General features: G+C 50.8%; 9 protein-coding genes across 9 annotated transcripts; 6 read left to right on the top strand and 3 right to left on the bottom strand.

The window, feature by feature from the left end:
* Nucleotides 1–21: 21 nt before the first annotated feature.
* Nucleotides 22–2,956, bottom strand: MIND_00856400 (uncharacterized protein; the record flags this gene model as incomplete). Its single annotated transcript, XM_037365227.1, has 12 exons — nt 22–106; nt 154–296; nt 341–1,123; nt 1,171–1,330; nt 1,378–1,466; nt 1,519–1,960; nt 2,010–2,188; nt 2,237–2,313; nt 2,367–2,469; nt 2,522–2,636; nt 2,683–2,776; nt 2,824–2,956. The coding sequence occupies 12 exons, from the start codon at nt 2,954–2,956 to the stop codon at nt 22–24; spliced, it is 2,403 nt and encodes an 800-aa protein (XP_037218469.1).
* A 27-nt stretch (nt 2,957–2,983) lies between these two features.
* Nucleotides 2,984–3,696, top strand: MIND_00856300 (uncharacterized protein; the record flags this gene model as incomplete). Its single annotated transcript, XM_037365226.1, has 5 exons — nt 2,984–3,138; nt 3,190–3,319; nt 3,369–3,501; nt 3,550–3,585; nt 3,638–3,696. 5 exons carry the CDS (start codon nt 2,984–2,986, stop codon nt 3,694–3,696), a joined length of 513 nt encoding a protein of 170 aa, XP_037218468.1.
* A 517-nt stretch (nt 3,697–4,213) lies between these two features.
* Nucleotides 4,214–6,796, top strand: MIND_00856200 (uncharacterized protein; the record flags this gene model as incomplete). Its single annotated transcript, XM_037365225.1, has 8 exons — nt 4,214–4,374; nt 4,426–4,708; nt 4,765–5,176; nt 5,233–5,391; nt 5,440–5,714; nt 5,760–5,976; nt 6,022–6,296; nt 6,353–6,796. The coding sequence occupies 8 exons, from the start codon at nt 4,214–4,216 to the stop codon at nt 6,794–6,796; spliced, it is 2,226 nt and encodes a 741-aa protein (XP_037218467.1).
* A 403-nt stretch (nt 6,797–7,199) lies between these two features.
* On the bottom strand, nt 7,200–8,956 carry MIND_00856100 (Oleoyl phosphatidylcholine desaturase; the record flags this gene model as incomplete). Its single annotated transcript, XM_037365224.1, has 10 exons — nt 7,200–7,319; nt 7,372–7,480; nt 7,528–7,590; nt 7,641–7,808; nt 7,861–8,017; nt 8,068–8,137; nt 8,186–8,426; nt 8,477–8,559; nt 8,611–8,782; nt 8,832–8,956. The coding sequence occupies 10 exons, from the start codon at nt 8,954–8,956 to the stop codon at nt 7,200–7,202; spliced, it is 1,308 nt and encodes a 435-aa protein (XP_037218466.1).
* Nucleotides 8,957–9,464: 508 nt separating this feature from the next.
* Nucleotides 9,465–11,134, top strand: MIND_00856000 (Dual specificity kinase 1; the record flags this gene model as incomplete). The annotated part of the gene is made up of 11 exons (XM_037365223.1): nt 9,465–9,587; nt 9,644–9,734; nt 9,782–9,872; nt 9,919–9,943; nt 9,990–10,087; nt 10,134–10,201; nt 10,250–10,529; nt 10,582–10,640; nt 10,691–10,833; nt 10,879–10,961; nt 11,017–11,134. The coding sequence occupies 11 exons, from the start codon at nt 9,465–9,467 to the stop codon at nt 11,132–11,134; spliced, it is 1,179 nt and encodes a 392-aa protein (XP_037218465.1).
* Nucleotides 11,135–11,341: 207 nt separating this feature from the next.
* Nucleotides 11,342–13,370, top strand: MIND_00855900 (Dual specificity kinase 1; the record flags this gene model as incomplete). Its single annotated transcript, XM_037365222.1, has 9 exons — nt 11,342–11,411; nt 11,457–11,734; nt 11,782–11,877; nt 11,927–11,976; nt 12,026–12,088; nt 12,140–12,213; nt 12,261–12,583; nt 12,630–13,265; nt 13,317–13,370. 9 exons carry the CDS (start codon nt 11,342–11,344, stop codon nt 13,368–13,370), a joined length of 1,644 nt encoding a protein of 547 aa, XP_037218464.1.
* A 329-nt stretch (nt 13,371–13,699) lies between these two features.
* MIND_00855800 (Pyruvate decarboxylase) lies at nt 13,700–15,923 on the top strand (the record flags this gene model as incomplete). Its single annotated transcript, XM_037365221.1, has 10 exons — nt 13,700–13,837; nt 13,887–13,928; nt 13,978–14,021; nt 14,071–14,180; nt 14,233–14,344; nt 14,393–14,816; nt 14,864–15,004; nt 15,054–15,282; nt 15,330–15,592; nt 15,648–15,923. The coding sequence occupies 10 exons, from the start codon at nt 13,700–13,702 to the stop codon at nt 15,921–15,923; spliced, it is 1,779 nt and encodes a 592-aa protein (XP_037218463.1).
* Nucleotides 15,924–16,278: 355 nt separating this feature from the next.
* On the bottom strand, nt 16,279–16,798 carry MIND_00855700 (SHSP domain-containing protein; the record flags this gene model as incomplete). Its single annotated transcript, XM_037365220.1, has 3 exons — nt 16,279–16,377; nt 16,433–16,625; nt 16,677–16,798. 3 exons carry the CDS (start codon nt 16,796–16,798, stop codon nt 16,279–16,281), a joined length of 414 nt encoding a protein of 137 aa, XP_037218462.1.
* Nucleotides 16,799–17,191: 393 nt separating this feature from the next.
* Nucleotides 17,192–18,952, top strand: MIND_00855600 (uncharacterized protein; the record flags this gene model as incomplete). The annotated part of the gene is made up of 6 exons (XM_037365219.1): nt 17,192–17,263; nt 17,315–17,366; nt 17,419–17,481; nt 17,528–17,544; nt 17,592–17,629; nt 17,680–18,952. The coding sequence occupies 6 exons, from the start codon at nt 17,192–17,194 to the stop codon at nt 18,950–18,952; spliced, it is 1,515 nt and encodes a 504-aa protein (XP_037218461.1).
* Between the last annotated feature and the right edge of the window lie 271 nt (nt 18,953–19,223).

Here is a 19,223-nt window from a genome sequence, read left to right as displayed (position 1 = left end):
CTACATTTTGTATACGCCTACTTAGTCCAGCATTCTTATGTAAGCCGCACGACACATTTGACCATCTCGGTTTCGTATCTTGACCACCATTTCGGATGCTTTCAGACTATGGCAAGGTAAGTATGGTGATCACTCTCTGAGGGGTAATCAAACCGAAGAGCTTGTTGTTTGAGACGAAGCAAACTCGACAGACTGATGGCACCCAATGCAAACCCGCTACCCTGGGACAACGAGAAATTACCACTGGTGACATATCCAATGATGTCCGACTGCGGTGGTATGGTCGTCCAAAGTTTCTGACGGGGAATCAGCGCAGTTCAAGTCCTTGGCAGCTACACACATTGCCTTGAGCTATATCTTCAATTTCAAACTCGTCCGCTGGGTGATGTTGCCAGAGCTGGATCTCCTCGTCCTCGACAAAGTAGATGACAGCCAATTCGTGTGGGTTTCCTCGCTTCTTCGGCGTGACCTTGACTCGAACCAAAGCACCCTGCAGCAACGCATCGGGTTTGGTAGCTGCCATGCGCAGCCCACGATCAGCACAACGAGTGTTGAGTTCGTCATATAATGAGACTGAAGGATTGATGTGGGGCTGAATCATCTTCTCCACAAGACTTTTAACGAGTCTGCCGCGAAGAAGCCATGGTTTAATGACATCTTTCTCGGCTGCATCTGGTTCTCTTTGGGTCGTGACTAGACCATCCGCCTCAGACGACTGCAATCCCAGAACAACTTCCCAATCGGCTCGCCAAGGACTGCGTGTATCAGTTGATTCATAATTATGGCGCTTTGCTGGCGGAGTGCGCTCCCAGCGCGTACGATCTTGTGTTTCGCGCTCCTTGGCGACTTGTTCATAGGTTGCACAAAGTGGATAATCGTGGGGGAAATAGCCAGTCCCCGCTTCGAATGCTTGAACTCGACGCTCACGTTGCCCGGCAACTCTTGTGCCAGTGTAGGTAAGTGATGAGAAGAAGGGCATCGACCAGCCTGCGGGAACCAAAAGGGTCCAGCCATAAAGACTCAAACTAGACGAGGAATCCTGCTCAACGGCTCGTTGAATGAGCATGACTGGTATACGGTCATCTTGACGTAGTGGGTCAAGTTTGGTGCCTGGGACGAGATGCTGCACAAGTTAGAAGACAACAGCATTAGAGAGAGAGTTAGAATAACCTGGGATCGTCGTTCATCAATGTCTGCCTTCTTATAGCGTGGTTTTCTGATATTGTCGCGAACGGAAGAGTCCCAGAGTTCTGTTTGAGCGAGAGAGCTAGAGGGCTGGATGGGCACGATTGTGTTCGTTATCTGTGGCTTGGCGTTTTTCGGAGGAAATCTAGTTCAGGTGAGGGGACGATCAGATTTTTTTGGCGGACGGCGCACTTGAGTCGAGGGTCAAGAACCTTCAAGCCTATAATCATTGTGCGAGGCAAAGAACCAGAACTTTGCAAATCCGACATGGACTGCCAAAACTGTGAACGAAACTCAGTTCCATGCATACCATGAACTATGGAAACAATTAGCCTTTTTGAAATCCTCTCTTTCGTCTTGGGAAATGGGAGTTAAAGCGCCTTTTAAAACCTGGCTAGCCTTGGGCCCCATGATCTCAAAGGCATTCAACTGTCCACTGATGTCTTCAAGCTCAATACCAACATCCTCCAACACAGTGTCTTCAGGAGCAGTAGCACGCGCCGCTTCGAGAGCGATAGAAGCAGACTCCTTGATTGCAGTGAAGACTGTATCAGAGACGGAGGGATGCGACCGTAGCCAGACAGTCCGCATATCTGCAGTGGAAGTCCGCTCCTCCGATGCCTTTTCTTTGCCCTTCTTGCTGGGTTTGCTTAATGGCTGAGCGGTGCCAAGGTTACGAGGCTTCCAAATGATAGTTGCTGTACCAACAAATCCATAAGGGTATTGGTGTGGTTCGTAAATGTGAGTTTCGCAGGTTCGAAAGCCAGAGTGGTACCTAGCCAATTAATATTTATTATACGCTGCTGGTTCGGCGAGTGACTCACCGTGGGGCTCCTGGGGGAGCTATGTCTTGTGGGTCTGAAATCAACGTCAAAATCTTGTTTAGGATGTTCTGAGGCCCGCGTATTTGGAATGTTGCGTAATAAGACGCGTCATGTATGATCGATCCGTGAACTGAAGCGCGATGAGAGGGACGAAATGCTTTCTCAGTCGGTGTCACAGCCTACGAAGACGTCAGCAGTCCGCAACAAACACAGACAATGGCACACACGAGACGATAGCCCCACATATTCTCCATATGCATGCGCTTCGCGTGCCATATATGAGTCTCAAGCCACGACTTGTCCTCTGTTTCGGAGATGAATGGCACGTAGAGAGAATCTAATGAACTTTTTGCTCACTTTGTCGTCTGATAAAGCTTTCGGTTCGACCAACTCTCTTCTCTTTGCCGTGTTTTGGTCTGAGGCGTGCCAAAGGTTTCCGTTTGAGAATAGTATCCTTCATCTGGACAGGATCTGAGTATATTGCCGTAGTTTTGCACGACAAATGTACAAACCTCCTGACGCGCCTTATCCCGAAGACGGATTGGCATTCGTCGAATATTATGACTGGCGGCTCTGCGACGAAGAGCACGAGGAAGAGTTTGCCATGTGCGGTGGGTTGCGGAATCACTTCATAAAATGAGAAACGAACGAAGCGAGAGTCGATGAGCCAAACTTTGCGCTTTTCATTGAAGTGTGCATTGCCTTGATCTCAAATTGTCGCGCATCTGCAAATTTCTCGGTATCAAGGGTCGCAGGCAAACGTTTCCCTATTCACAATCAACTTTGGACAGGTGAGCTGATTTCCACAACACACCCTGAACAATGGTAGGAGCTGTGGAGGGTCCAGCGGTAGCATTTGGCTGAACCGGAATTGTACGCGCATCTTTGAGCTTTTGTCGCTTGCGGTCGCGACCTGACTGTTCCTCTGCTTGTCGTTTGGAGGACATCGCAAGTCACGCTTGTCACACAAACCCATGTCTTCTTTGCGGACTGTGACGGCTCGCGCCCTGCGTGCAACTCCAGCACGGTCCCGCCCTTTTTCTACCTCTAGAACATGTAGGGAGGTGGTGGTGGCCGATGTCGGCGTTCCGACCCCCCAGAAAAAACCAGTTGGCGCTGTTCGTGGAGGGTCAGCTCTGTAATGTTCAGCATCAACTTTCAGTTCATTTACTTGGCTCAGTATAGTCGGTTTTCTCGCTGGCTTCTCTCTTGCGGCATCTGTTGCTGCTTACAACCTTCTTGATCAATACAACACGGCTTCAGCGGCTCTTCAGGCAAGCGTCGATGAATTGAAGCAGAGCACTGAACAGGTTCAGTTCATTTCCATTTTCTGGCCTGAACTCACCCAATGTGGTATAGATTTCCACGCATATTAGGCGGATTGAGGCCGTTGAGAAGGATCAGAAAGCCTTGGCTGACAAGACCGCCCGGAAGGAAGATCTATCCAAACTCCGCTCAGAGGTCAAACAGTTGTATGACGGACTCCATGGTGGTGAGCAAATTACTCGAAGACGTCGTGTCTTTCTGACGCTATCACCAGAATTTGTGGACATGCGTTCGCACGTATGGGGAATGCGTAAGTCACCGCGATTTCTTGGTAAATCGAAATCACTAACGAGTAACCAAAGAACAAGACATCCATGCATTGTCCAAGAAAGACAGTACAACTCCCGGTGTTCGGATATAGGTTTTGTCTCTACTACTCCCCTCGAAGATAGATGGTTCCAAAACCCCGCCTCGTTGTGAACGATTGGTGCTTATCCGAAGCTGACCACAACATCCTACAACCACCGAGTGTTTCCGTCAAGTTCCAACCCTGACGTCTTTGATCCCCCCCCTTCCTCCTGTATAGTCGGCCGCCATTTATACGGCCCTTTTTCATTATGCACCGACCATTATTCTGACGTTTTCGATGTTGTGCAAGCAAGCGGATCGCTCATTTCCGCGGGCAAACCTCGGAGCCAGCAGCCCGGGTTGCTTTGACATATCATTGTCAGTCCACTGCGCTCGTTGTTGAGAAATCTTTTTGGCAAGAACTTTGGATCGAGACTCAAAAGTCTAAATAGGGGCGGCTATGTCGGACCAAGGGGTGTCGTATAGGGAATAATTGGGTCCGCTTCAACGTTTTTCTCGCATGGATTGTGGTGTTGTGTGCCTGCGTCTAATTTCCCTAGCGACCAACGGTAACCGACGATGCCATCATCATGGAAGATCTTTTTAGACCATTTTATTGCGTCCGGTTCCTACGCGAGCGCGCTTTAAAAGACGAGCTTCTCTTTCAGAGTTCTTTAGTTCTCAACTCCCTCCTGTGTCTTTGCCAGTCAAGACAGGTTCTTGTTGTTTCGTCGTATCAACTTGGTTCTTGGTAAGTTTCTTGCAATGGGTTTCTTTGTCTTTTCTCATAGTTTCTCGATAGGTCCTTTCTTTTTGCACCCACTTTCATTCGAAATCTCGTTCTGCTGGACAACACCCATCTTTTCAACATGCTGTCCTACAAGACCGTGCTCCTTGCCCTCCTTTTCTCTTCTTCATCATTGGCTCTGCCCATTCGCCGTGAAGTGCCTCAGGAGCATTCACATGAGAAATTTTTGAGATCCGTACAAGCAAGCTTAGTGAAGAACAACCCAGCCGGCATTGTCGACTCCGTTTTCGGCCTTCTCGGAAACGCGGCTGCCTCGCAAGGACTCGGCAAAATCGCCGTGCGTGTTCTTGCACTTGTTTCTTTTCGCGTATCTCGATCTTAATTTGGCGATAGGATCCTGACTGTCTTCAACAAGCCACCGCCGACCAAGCATTCACAAACGCCAAAGCTGCTGGCGACATTCAAGGCCAGGTCGATGCATTGATCTACCGTGGTCTGGAGCGAAACTCTGGCAAGGTTGGCGCGACCACTGCCGCCTGCAAGAGTATCAAGGCTGTCAACCCAGAGATCGCAGCCATTAGTCAACACCAAGACCCTGCCTCCCCGAACGCGGCCGCCGTTAACAAGGCCATCACGCTGGAAATCGCCAAACAAATTGCATCCGTTGGCGGCAACCCCCTCGACGCACTCCAAGCTGGCACCTTTGCGCCTGGTAACCTGAACGACAACACCGGCAAGGGTAACACCTGCGACGACGCTAACGATGCGGTCGGCTGTATCATCAGCCAAAACCTGCTTGTCGAAGGTTCGTGTTGACCTTTCATCGCCGCTAGCTATTTGTTGACTCTGTTTCTTTCTCAGACGCAAGTGAGGCTGAGATTCAAGCCGCCGTCGCCGGCGTGTCGAAGAACGCTGGTTCAGCTAATAACAATGGCAACCAGAACAATAATGGATCCAACGCTAACAACGGTGCTGCTGCTGCTCCCCCGGCCGCATCGTCTTCGAACATCGGCAACTTTGGTGTGTCTTGGCCTTTTCCCTCAATGAATTCGACTTAGCCATAACTAGGCAAATGCTCGGTCCCCCAAATCGAATTCGGTGTCGGCTTTGACAACCGCAAGGAGACTTCGTTCCAGCCCGTCGACAAGCAGTCGTTCAACCACGGTTCCGCTCAGGCAATCAAGATCATCACCCAGTTCATTTGTGACACGTTGACTAACAGCTGCGGAGCTGACGCGACCGCCAAAGCCACATGCGCTAAAGCTCAGGCTGCTGCTGACGCTGCGCCCCCCAAGACTGGTATTGACGCCGATATCTTCAACGGCTTCTTTGGCATTTCCACGGTACGTCATGTGGTGTTTCCATCTCGTCGATATGATGTGACCTAGAACTTCCGCAATATTGCGGCTGTTGACGACCAAGGACGGGTCGTTGCTGGTTCGACTGGTGGACAAGTTTCGGTCGCCCCAACTGGTGGAGCAGGCCAAGCTCAAGCCCCTCCTGCCAATAACAACAATGCGGCTTCGAACAACAACCAAGGGAACCAGAATAACAATGCCGTCGCCGCTCCCCCAGCTGCCTCGTCCTCTGGCATCGGTAACTTTGGTATGTGTCCTTCACGTCAATAATCGTTGGCTGACTAGCCAATAGGCAAATGCTCTGTTCCTCAGATTGAGTTCGGTGTTGGCTTCGATAACCGCAAGGAGACCTCTTTCCAACCCGTTGACAAAAAGTCGTTCAACCACGGTTCTGCCCAAGCCATCAAGATCATCACCCAGTTCATTTGCGACACTCTGACCAACAGCTGCGGTGCCGATGCTACTGCGAAGGCTACTTGCGCCAAGGCTCAGGCTGCTGCTGATGCTGCGCCCCCCAAGACTGGTATCGACGCCGATATTTTCAACAGCTTCTTCGGCATCTCGACTGTATGTTCTGATCTGTTTGATGATGCGAACAATCCATCTGATTTGATTTCCTGCAGAACTTCCGCAACATTGCTGCTATCGACGACCAGGGCCGAGTTGTTGCCGGTTCGACTGGTGGACAGGTTTCCGTCGCCCCGACTGGCGGAGCTGGGCAAGCTCAGGCCCCTCCTGCTAACACCAACAAGGGTGGAAATGGCAATGCCAACAAGGGTGGAAATGGAAATGCTGCTTCCCAAGCCCCCGCCAACTCCGCGCCAGCGGCTACCGGTGGAAACGTCCAGACTTTCACTGGAAACCTAGGGGGTGCTGCGCCCCCAGTCGTCCCCGGTGGAAAGGGCTTCATCATCAACGGATCAGAATTCATCAACAAGGCCGGCGCGCTCGGTCGTTCGTGCGACATCCAACACAACGCCTGCGCCAACGCCGCCAACTCTGGGGCCGGGTTCAGCGTCAGTGCTTGCGATGCCCAGAATACGCAATGCCACAACGCCATCAACTAAGTTCTCCCAGTAATGTTCGATTCAGTCCCCGTCTGTAGCATGAACCGTCTCTCTCCACGTACTCTCTCACTTTGCTGCCCCAAACTCGATGTATGGGTCTCATTTCTCTTGCGTCACGACCAAGCTGTATCCTTAACACTGTTCCTAATGGCAATATAAACACATCTGTGGATACCCTTCATAACCACACCAGAGTCGCTTTGACAGATTCGGAAGTCCAAGACACAAACTTGAAGAAGCTCCCCAAAAAAGCTTAAAGAAGCTGGGTCCTAACCATATCGAGGTCATCTCCATCAATGTTAAAGGTCACGACACCGTGAAAGGAGTACAAAATGCGTTGAATTAAAGTATCGAGGGCGAAAGCAGGCAACCAAACAGTCTACAGTGAACAATACACGGGTAATCAATATCTGTCGACCTCAATACCCGAATCGCTGGCGGTGAGGTCGTTGAACATGGGACGCATTTGAGCAACCCCGTGCGCGTTCTTGTAGAAGATGACATCGCCTTCGTCCTCGACAAACTAGACAGCAACGATCAGATGGCGACAGGTTATGAAGAAATAACAACCGGACCTTGCACTCCTTGTAGACACGGTACATTTCACTCCAGCCGCCCGGGGCGCCATCCAGACGGATTCCCGTTGGCTCGAGAACTTTTCGCAGAGCGGCGCTAGCCTCCCAACTGGAAGGGTATAAGAATTGACAACAAATAGAATTAACTGGGCATACGCGTTGTAGTGAGGAATCTTGCTGCAGACGTGATGGAGAAGATGGGTTTCCGAGATACCAAGACTGGATTCCGATATGAGAGCGTGCAGCAACGGAAATGGAGGGAAACGAACGTGGCATGGGCGCCGATCCAGCCCATAACGCTTCCCAAGTCGCCCATGAGGCTCCGATCGAGAGTCGAGAGAGCTCCACGAGGGAAAGTAAACTCAGATGCCCGGTAGTGAGGAAGAAGAGGGTCGGTGTGCTGAAGGAAGGTAATCAAGATGAGCCAGTGGTTTACCCTGATGAAACTGGTAAATCTCACTAGCGAGAACGGCGGAAAAGGAAACAAACCAGAGATAAGGCACTCCATACACGACCATAAATGTCGCCCAACCCCAGGTGTTGATTGCAGCGGCAATACCCGCAAACCACAAGAAGATACCAACATCAGACATTATAATTTGACGGTAGTGATGAGGAGAGAACATGGCGGCATTCGGGTTGAAGTCTAAAACCTGTTATTGGCTAATGCGGCGATAAGGTAGACTGAACGCGTACGATTCGTTCCTTTGGGATATCGAGCTTGCCCCGAAGCATTAATGATGAGGTAAAGTGGCCAGCCAATGACCTAAAACTCAAGTTAATTGTTGGTAATTTCGGGAAGTAGCAAGCACACAAGGTAAGACATGAAGCCAAACGTTGCCCCAAGAGGAGAGTCGCCCAATGCCTCCCACATTTCTTTCTTGACCTCCTCAGACACGTTGGCGCCAAGCAGGTCGTCACGCTTAGGGTCGAGAGGTGGGAGACCCATTTGAGAGCGTGTTCGGGGAACAAAGACCTGGTCCTGCGTCATATGGCCAGTCGAAGCGTGGTGTTTAGCATGGGTAATTCTCCAGGAGTGGTACGGGACACCGAGTCTGATCAAAGTAAGTAACGTGTGATTGAAAGACGGAATGCAGCGGCGTACGCAGAATGAAGAATCCAACCGACAGTGTTGTTGATGGTCTTGGACTCAGAAAATGCTTGATGTCCAGCCTCGTGTGCCACGACCTAGTGGAAGAATTGAGACAAATGGAGAAAAGAGGACGACGACAATCGCACCCAAAGACCAGTGGCGAAAAGACCCGCCCAGAATCCATAGAGAGCCCAGATAGAGAAACGAGCAAAAGGATAAAGAGCGGGATGCGGAAGCGAGAGGGTTTGCGGGTTAACGAACGCATCCGCTAGTTTGGCTGCTTGGTAGCAAGCCAGGACGACGAACATATTCCAAAACCTAACAAGGGTGAGTGAAAAGAAAGGAGTCGGAAAGGCGAGAGTCGTACATGTAGACTGAGGAACGCAGTGCCGACCGCTTGAAACAGTGAGCGGGGATAGCGTTGAGCAGTTGCTTTATTGTAACGTCTGGAACGACATATACGCCTTGTTCATGCGTCTTTTGGGTGGCCATGGTGGTCTAAGGGCGAGTGGTGGACAAACGCCCGTCTATGGTCTAGATAAAGAGAAAGAGTGGTGGAGGTTGAGCGCAAGCGGGAAACCTAAAATTCATTTTGTGGCATCATGCCAATTTCCAAAAAAAGATAGGTCCCGCCCCAAAGAATATTATGTACGCCACTGCCCAGGCAACATCGAGTCTTTGTTCGTCAGTCTACTTCCACGGGAATGGCAGTTGTCGGGCAGCTGGACTGGATTAGCGACAAGTGGTTCGATATCGCTTCGATAAAACTTCGCTTTCTGAGGCCCCAAAAAGCTTGGAATTTTAGCGCAAAAACGACGATCAATTCCTTTCCTCGTGTGGAGTTGTGGACCAAGGGTATCAACCCGGCCCTCTCTATGTTAACCCTGCTCCTGTCTGACGAACGGTAGAAACGATATCGTCGTGGTCAAGTGATAGAGAATGTCTGTGCCCTACACCCATCAAATGGAGGCGTCATTGACTTGACAGTCTTTCCGCCACCATGTCCTCCGAATTGCTAGAGGGCCTTGTCTCCTCTAGCAAAGCATCAATCTCTGTTCTCCTTGTCCTGGTTTACGGCTACATTCTACGGAGATTTAGCTTCATTTCGGCCGAAGGAGAGCACGTATGTATGAATCCTGAGGCTTCAATCACAGCCGCGACTTGAACGTCAGCCCGCAGAACGTCACTCAATTATGCACGAAACTCTTTTTACCTGCCCTTTTATTCACCGAGATTGGGCCGCTGGCGACAGCGCACAACTTGAGGAGTTGTATGGCTAGTCTACACTTCCTTGTTCTCTCTGACATCGGGGGGAAGATTGGCCCATCATCCCGCTGTCACTCTTCTTCCAAAGCATCGCTTTACTGGCGGCAATTCTGTCTCGAACACTGGGAATGCCGCGACATCTGTTGGTCAATGTTGCATTCAAACTCGCTGCTGAAGATTGCCTATAGCATCCCAATGTTCATATTCAACAATGTCGGCAGTCTCCTTGTATTACCGTCTGACGACGATTTCCTTCTAGGTCACATCGCTTCCGCTCCTTTTACTCGGCGCGTTGGCTGCAACAGGTGGCCTTGACCCCTTGGTCACCCCAGAGAGACCTCTGGAAAGCGTCGTCAGGTTCGCTTTGCTATCCTTCCCTACAGATCTGAACATCCATGGCTAGGTCTGGAAGGGTCTATATCCTCATCAACGCACTCGTCGGAAATCTTGCGCGTTTTGCAATTGGACCTTGTAAGCGATTAGCTCATGCCTGAACTTGGTTCTGAACACACACCCTAGATCTTATGAAAGTTCCCGAGACCGAGGTACAGATGCACTCCTACGGGAACGGACCAGAAGAAGAGGAGCAGGATTTATTACCTGAAAATGGGCGTATTGCCCTACCAGAGGATGAGCCTCTACCCTCGTCATTTCGTCAACGGCTCGAAGCTACTCCTCATTCAATAAAGAGTATCGTGCGAATTCTCAACCCGCCTCTAGCGGGTGGCCTGCTCGCGTTAATATTTGGTCTCATACCCTGGTTTCATGCCAATCTTTTTGGTACCGGTGTGCTGTCTCCGTGCGCCTTCTTCTCACTTCGATGTGGCACTTAAATTCTAATCCTGGCCCAGTATTGCGGATAGCATCAACACCATAGGAAAACTCTTTAGTGCGTTGCAAATGCTTGTTTGTAAGGAGTAACCTCCTATTGGATCTCTTTGCTCATTAGTTCATTGGTAGTGGGTGCCAGCTTGTATTCGAAGAAGGGTTCCAGTGTCAAGCCAATACTTTTAGCTTGGCTTTTCACCTACCGCTTCGTGGTGGCTCCAGCATTGTCCATCGGCGTGATATATTATCTCACTCTGAGATGGCCCACTCTTCTGGTTGGTCCAGCCTTAGTGCTTATTTACCTTTAACAGTTTCCTCAGGGGAGTGATCCAATGCTACGCTATGTGTTGTGCATGTCGAACGTTGGTCCGCCAGCTTTAACGCTTTCCGCGGTCGCTGTCATGTATTTTGCTTTGTTTCTTAAACCTAAAGCCTTGGAACTCACACACTGGTGCCAGGGCGAAGCTGCCTCAAGATGAGGATGCTCAAGTCTCACGAATCTTAACGTTTTCATACGGCCTGTCGCCTCTCATAGCGTTCCCCGTCACGATAGCTTTGTCAATCACTAGAATATAAGGCCACCTTCTAAAGTAAGAACAGTAGAATAATACTTACCTGTTTATAACACACGAGTGTCACACATCACGTGAAGTCACATTTCCAGGTCACGTGTGCGCAATCCAACTCTTCTCAGTGCTCTCATCCTCCTCGCGATCCTCGCTTGTCGCCTTTAGTATCGGCGAGCGCAAATAATTACACTTGGCTAAAGCGCTTTTGCCTCTGATGGGAGACGCAATACCCCGATATCTTGCCAATTACTATCTCGGCGAGAATTTGGGCTCGGGTTACTCAGGTGCGCGCCCCACGCGACTCGATTTCTAGTAGCTCACTTCTTCAGGATCTATATACCGAGCCACACACATCCACTCGGGTGATATTGTTGCCCTGAAGGTGCAGCATGTCAATCACGAATGCCCCACCAACCGATATGAGCGAAGTTTTTATCCATCACTGCAAGGCGGCGTCGGAATGCCCACGCTCTGGGCTTGCGGGGTAGAGGGGCAGTGGGACTATCTGGCGATTGACCTCCTGGGACCATCGCTGGACTCGCTTTATCGGAAAAGTGGCCAGGAGACGATGGAACTGAGTTCTGTCTGCTCTCTCGCGATGCAACTCGTGAGTCTCTTTAGCTGCCCTCCTCGCAGGGCTAACCCCGATGTCAGATTTCGCGGCTAGAGTTTATGCACAGTAGAGGCATTCTACACAGAGACATCCAACTCGGGAATTGTGTAATCGGTCTACCGCCAAACGACCACATTGTGCGTGTCTCATGGCTCTCCCTTATTCTCTAAAAACCAGCATTTGCAGATCTATATGATTGACTTTGGCTTTAGCAAACGTTATATCGACCCATACACGTCAGTGTCTTCTATTTGGACATTTCTCTAGCCTTACACCGGCTCGTAGGAATCGCCATATTTCGGATTCAAGGGCTAAACGGCGAGTAGCAGTCTTATTTACGTATCCAGCGTATTGATGATTTGTTCCAGAGATTTTATCGGGAATTATTGGTTTTCGTAGGTGGTCATTACCTCTGCATTCAGAGCTTTCTGACCTCGAAGATAGTTCTGTTGGTGTGCATTGTCGTGGAAGAGGTATAACAACAGCAACTTTACTGATTACCATGTCTCATCGAGCCTAGTTCCTACACGCCGCGACGACTTGGAGGCAGCAGCCCTTATGCTCATTCACCTACTCATTCCCCGAGGATTGCCATGGACAAGAAACGGAGTGCCCAAGACCGACGAAGCACACGACCGTTTGAAGAAGGAGAAGAAAGCCGCTCGACCTGAAGACCTCTGCCGGGGACTACCACCAGAATTCGAAGACTTTTTACGCTATTCCCGAGGCCTGCAATTCTCCGAATGCCCAGACTACGAAAGGTGGCGAGAGGTGTTCAAGGATCTAGCGGTTGACTCTGGTTTCCCTGAGGAGGATGATTTTGTCTGGCCACCAGTGGAGAATGTATGTTTCATGCTGGTGCTGTCATTGGAAACTGAATGCTGCGCAGAAAATTCATCCAAGAGCTGGCCCGCGTCGTAGCCAGGCTCCACCGCCAGACGAAATGGCACGGATCCTCAATGATTTGACAAATCTTGATCTGGGCGAAGTCAGAATAGGTGATCGTGCAATAGTCGATGAAGCTGTCCGAAGAGCGAAAGCAGCAGCCCGAGATGATTCGACAAAGAGCCTGGAAGTCATTGACATCAGTAGCGACTCAGAAGAGGGCGACAACACGATTCCACCTCCACATTTGACACCGAAAGCGCACAAACTCATGAAACTGGTCAAACGCGCAGAGGATGCCACTGATAATTCAACACTGGCACAATGCGTGTTAGAGTTTGTGGGTATTCTCAAGTCCAACTCTTCAAGGACTCTAACGAAGGAGGGCTTTGCGTTCATTGACACACTTTGTAAACAGCTGTCCGACCCATCAGTTTTCATGCTCCCACTACGAACGTCGAAACAACGGTCGTCCGATAAAAGCATACAGCAAGACAAGGAGCCAGCCCATGTGAAGCTAGGTGTTGTGGCGAGTCTGCGACGCGAAGTGCAAACTGCTCGTAGCAACAAAGAACTGGCGCAGATGGCGGAGAGGTTTGGACAAGTGACAAACAAAAGCAACGGTCGAACTGTGACCAAGGTTCGTCAAGACGTCCATTTTTGCGCGAGTCTAGTTTGACTTTGTTTCCAGGATGGATTCGCCTTTTTTGAGGGCATGGCCGAAAGGCTCAAAGTATTGCATTAAATCAACAAATATTAGCCAATTGTAGACTATCTATCCAAGCATCTGTAGCCAATGGACATCGAACTTGTAACTGCATCACCGTTTGTGGCCGAGATCAGTCTAGACTCTCAACCGAAAACAACGACACTCAACTCTTCGTGCCATTCGCTATCGCGGAAGGCATGCTTGTGAGTGGTCCAGGCCCGCCAGGACAATCTCTGGTTCGCCCACTGCTACAGCCTCACAGAAATGAGCATGATGTAAGCTGGTCTGGGTCTAGAAGTTGACGCCGAAGCCGGGGCGTATAAAAAGTCTCACCCAGAAAGATTCAGAACTATCGATAAACCACCATGGCCTCCGAATCGTCCCTACAAGCCGAAGTAAATCGACTTCGCCTGCAAGTCGAACACCTCCAAGTTAAAGATGGCTCGGAACCCGTCTACATTGGCCAATATCTACTCACTAGATTGGAGCAGCTCAAAGTAACAGTGCGTACGACGTGTCCGCCCTATCCCCGTTACTCATGGCGGGTCTTAGAAAATGTTTGGCGTGCCTGGAGACTTCAATCTCGGATTCCTTGTTCGTTTCTAATGTCGCGTTTCTATTTGGCGATTCTTAGAAGATTCAGGATCTGGTTGAGGACCATCCTACAATCGACTGGGTCGGCAATTGGTTCGTCCTCCTTCCAGCACTTCGCGCCATATGCTAATCGCAAGTCCAGCAATGAACTTAATGCCTCTTATGCCGCCGATGGGTATGCTCGCGTGAAGGAACACTCTTTGGGCGTCGTTTTGACTACTTTTGGAGTCGGCGAGCTGAGCGCGACCAATGGTGAGTTGACCATTCAATCTCCCCCTATGATCTATTCTGAAACGAGTAAAAGGCATTGCTGGCGCTTTCTCTGAGATGGTCCCCGTGCTCCATATCGCAGGTGTGCCCAGCATGGCCCAGCAAAAGACGAAGCCGATGTTACATCATACACTCGGGGATGGACGGTCAGTTGGTTGGGGGTTCTGGCACCTGTCTAAACTCAATCTTCTCAGCTATGACGCCTACATCAAGGCCGCCGAAAACTTCTCCATCTCGCAAGCCATCCTCACCAGCAAAGAAAACGCGGCAGCGGAAATCGACCGCGTGTTGACCGACTGCATTACCCGCGCCCGCCCAGTCTACCTCACACTGCCAACAAATCTGGTCTACGAGAAAATATCGTCTGCCCGGCTCAAGATACCGCTCTCCCGCTTGCCGCCGCCCAATGACCCTGATGTCCAGACCTTCGTGATTGACGAAATCGTGAAGCTCGTTCAGGAGGCTGACGACGACGTTGTTGTCCTGGTCGACGCTTGTGCGATCCGCCATGATGTCCGTGAAGAGGTGAACGAGCTGATCAAGAAAACCGGTTTCCCGGTCTACTCCGCTCCGATGGGCAAAACCTCCGTCTCTGAAAACTACGAACGATATGGTGGTGTAAGCTATGCTCTGATCGTGCTCTTCACCGCTTGAACTTGCTGTAGATCTACGTCGGTTCAATCAGCCACCCTGAGATCAAAGAAAAGGTCGAATCCGCCAAACTCATTCTCTCCATCGGATGCTTGAAGAGCGATTTCAACACCGGAAACTTCACGTACTCGATACCTACTCCTCGCACCGTTGAGGTTCGTACATCATTTGGATGGCTTGAGAAAGCTTACATTATTTCGTTAGTTCCACTCAGATCATACGAAAGTGCAGTTTGCTGCCTTTGGTGGTATCGGGATGAAGGAGCTGCTACCCCAACTAACCTCCCGGCTACAACCCGCCAAGCGCCAGGTTGCTGTTCCTCCCTTCACTGCCGTTCTTCCACAAGAAAACAACGACATCATCAGTCAGGCGTGGTTCTGGCCACGCATGGGTCAGTTCTTCAAACCCAAAGATGTCATACTTGCCGAGACGGGTCCGTGTGTTTTTCGCTTCCAATTATCCTTGCTCACAGTAGCATAGGAACGTCGAGCTTTGGTATCTTGGATGTTCCATTACCCGAAAACTCTGTCTTCCTGGCGCAAATTCTGTGGGGCTCGATTGGTTGGACCACCGGAGCCACACTCGGTGCCGCATTTGCTGCCCAAGATGTCGGCCTTGGGCGGACTATTCTCTTCATCGGCGATGGCTCGCTGCAATTGACAGTGCAAGAACTTTCCTCGATGATACGCCATGGTCTGAAGCCGATCATTTTTGTGTTGAACAACGACGGATATACCATCGAGGTGCGGCGACTTGTGGCGCCGTTAATTGCCGGCTTCTAACTTGAGTTATCTCTAGCGCTTCCTACACGGAAAAGAACGCAAGTACAATGACATTGCGCCGTGGAAGTGGACCGGGCTGCTTGGGGTCCTGGGTGATGCGGATGGCACCAAGTCCAAGTCGTATACCGTCCACAACAAGGCAGAGTTGAGCGCCCTGCTGGACAACAACGAGTTTGCGGCGGCAGACAAGATCCAGTTGGTAGAGGTGATGATGCCCCGACTAGACGCCCCCAGCGCGCTGGAACGGCAAGCCGAGTTGTCGGGGAAAACGAATGCTTATGTCGCGGCATGAGTGGGAAGTTGCGGTGTTGTAAAACTATAAGCATAGACGGTCATGTATCTTTTCATCACGCTGTAAAGTAGACACTGAACATTTCATCTTCTCTCTCGGTCAATGGCACTCAAAATTGAAGCCTCATCCAGTGATCGGATCTTAGATTACCGTAGGAGCGGATCAGATGTCTTTTGACCAGCATCGAGCGCAATTCCTGTCTTGTTCGAGTGTACTCTATCCGGCACCAAACCTAACCTCGAAGCCATACGCAACAAACTTACCTGACACTGAAGGAATTCTACAAGTACAAAGCAGATTTCCATTGGTGTTACACAGTAAAATACATGCGGTGGTGGTACAGAGGTCTCAATCCTCATGCGATTTCGATCTTCTTGGGGGGCATATGTGGGGTGGATTTGGGATATGTTACGCTCAGCACGCCGTTTTCCATGCTGGCTTTGACTTGATCTTCCTGTCCAAGCGTAAGAAGAAGAAACGAATTCAAATCCAAGTGTGGAGCGACGAACGGTTACTCCCAGCGGCAGATGCAGGGTCCTCGAGAACTGACCATATCGACGATGCAATTGATTATCTGATCCGGGATCGGCCGATATCCGGAGCCGGCCGGGGAAGGCGTCGATGTGGATGCTCTCTTTGGGGAAGCCGGGCAGCTCGAAGGTCGCGGTGACGGTGCCAGTGGGAGTTTCCCGAAAGTCGACTCTGGGTGGAAGCGTCAACAATCGTTAAACTAGGGAAATATTTAATATTTGCCTTGGGGACAAGCCTGCTGCGCCACTGGCCCCGTCAATCAATGAATTAAAGGCGTTTGCATGTGTCCTGAATGCCTCGTTTACACGGTCAAGGTCGAAAAATGGTTCAAAATAGAGAGGCATGGCTGGGGAAGAGAGAGCATCCGAGGCCTTTTTGAGCGAAACGACGGTGGCCAGACCATGGGCGGAGAACACGTCGCGCTACGTCACGTGTGACCGATTGGTCTGAGCCAGAACGATCGAGTTGCGTAGCAAAAAGGAGCTTGTTTTACCTACGGAATAGGCCCCGTAATCCGCCGATGACGACTACTTAGAAAGTGTCGAAAGGAAGTGCTATAGTAGACAGCTTGAACGGGTAGCAGCGGCGCGAGCCAAGTTGCCCGTTTTGCGGGTCACGCTTTTTAATTTATACTTGACATCGCGAATTCGGCCCCTGGCGAGCGAGGTAAGGTAATGGGCACCTACATTTAGGTAAGACTTCGTTTCGTCGCTTCGGTCTGCCTTCTCCCACCATCCATGACCCTTGCCCAGCCGCAGTCTCGACCGACAACAACAGACATATCCCTGAAGTCGCTCCTTTCTCTTCCTGTGAGCCTCGCCTCGCCATTATTCAAGTTGGCTGATCAAAAATCTACTTAGTTTCGATTGTGCAATCCCCCACCGCCAGCTGGGAAAGCGCGGTCTTGTAGTGGTAAGGGCAGCAAAAAGAGAAGTCGGGACGGAACTGATGGGGCTGGCTATAGTTACACCAGCGCTTCGGGTCCAGCTGGACGATATACTGGAGAGAAGGCATCTTCCACCGCTGGGTGTGTTTTGTTGTGATCTGCTGGTTTTTGCTCATTCAAAACTCAGGACTGAAAGATTTTGAGGTATGCGGGCAACAGCACCACAACCACTCGCCTCACTTCTGTTGTAGGAATGGCTGCTCTACTGCGAGGATTCTGTCGAGAACCTGTGAGTCTAATCAATCTAGCCCTTTCTTGACGCGTCGTTGACACATTTAGTTACTTCATCCTCTGGCTCAAAGAATACACACTACGCTACAAGCAATGGGTTGCCCGTAGTGACTCGGACTCCTACTACGACCCCTTCCCGCGCAACTCGCTTGCCCACTTCTTCGCCCGCGCCAAACAGACCTTCTTCACTCCAAACGCAGTATATGAGCTCAATGTGCCGTCAGCAACACTCGCACCATTTCACGCCGTTGACGGATCACCTCACCCCGACCCTGCTGTCTTCACTCCCATCGCGATCGAGATCAGGAAAATGCTGCAAGACAGCCTCGAGCGGTTTGTCCTCGCCCAGCTCTCAAATGTTGGAAACAGTCGCGCCTTCTGTGGAATGACAGCTGGGGTCGTTTTCTTCAGCATCGGCGCGGTCATTCCGATCGTTTACAACCTGGCTGGTGGTCATTCAAGATGGCTCAGACTGACGTCTTTTCCCGGCATGTGGATGGGGCTGACAACCCTGCTGGCCAGTCTCCACGGTGTCTGCATTGGAGTTTATATTTTTGGTGACCTCCGTCAGCTGAGGAAGTTTGAGCTTTCCCGGCCGCCCATATCCAAGCCCTTACCTGCGCTCCCATCACCCCCACCGCCGCCGCCACGAATCACCCACCCCTTACCTGCCCACGTAGAACCCTCAAATTCATCACAAGCCAGCTTCGAGTCGCATAGCGTGTGCTCCGATGAGTCAGACGACATTTATGTCTCGCCAGCGTACTACGACGAAGACGACGTTGACGGGCCAGCAACCAACCCCGTGGCTGCCGATGCAATCGTTCTCCCACCCCCACCTCCAATTGAGATAAAAGAGCCAGAGGACGGGTTCGTGCCGACTGCGGGGTTTATCCATCCGTATCCTTACGAAGAGGAGCTTGAAAAGCTACCAGAAGAAAGACAGGTGCTTTCGCCATTCGATTTTGATGCGCTGCCCCGCCATCCTCGTCACGTGCCCAAGCCAACACTCTCCCTCCAAGGTTTCATTGGGCGCATGCAAACAAAATGTGCGCCACAATGGGTCCCGCCTACGACAGCCGAAGTGCCCTCAGAACCAAAATATGCTACCGAATCGAGACACCGGCCAGACATAACCACGGTGAAGAAACACCTACGTTACGTGCGCGCTGTCCCCGCTTTCGCTGTCCCGCTCACCCCGATTCTGAGCGAGGTGGTGGTCCGCGGGCAGTGGGAGATTGTCGTCCGCTCTGCAATTCTAGCGCTCCTGCTCTCTTGGGTTCTTCTCGGTGGTTTACTCGCTATACCGCCTCGGCCATAGCATTTCGTTGGACGCCTAGAATATACTCACTCTCCTAATTGCTCTCTCCGTCTTGCACTCTCATTACGTCCCCAATAGTCTTGGTATTCGTTCTTTGCACATTGTATACTCGCGCACTCACTCTGTTCTCTGTACTTGTAACTACGTTTTTTTTCGAGTCTTACTCTGGCGCTCCTGCGAGCAGCCAGCGGAGTCCGTCGCGATAGTCCTCTTCGTATTTGATCTAGAAATGGGAAAAATGAACGGGCAAGTTTTGGCATGGCATGGAATG

Source organism: Mycena indigotica, assembly GCF_014461135.1.
Source record: "Mycena indigotica strain 171206Taipei chromosome Unknown Mind.scaff0007, whole genome shotgun sequence".
NCBI classification, from domain to species: Eukaryota; Fungi; Basidiomycota; class Agaricomycetes; order Agaricales; family Mycenaceae; genus Mycena; species Mycena indigotica.
Note: the sequence above shows the minus strand (reverse complement) of the source record. Positions and strands in the feature narration are given on the sequence as shown.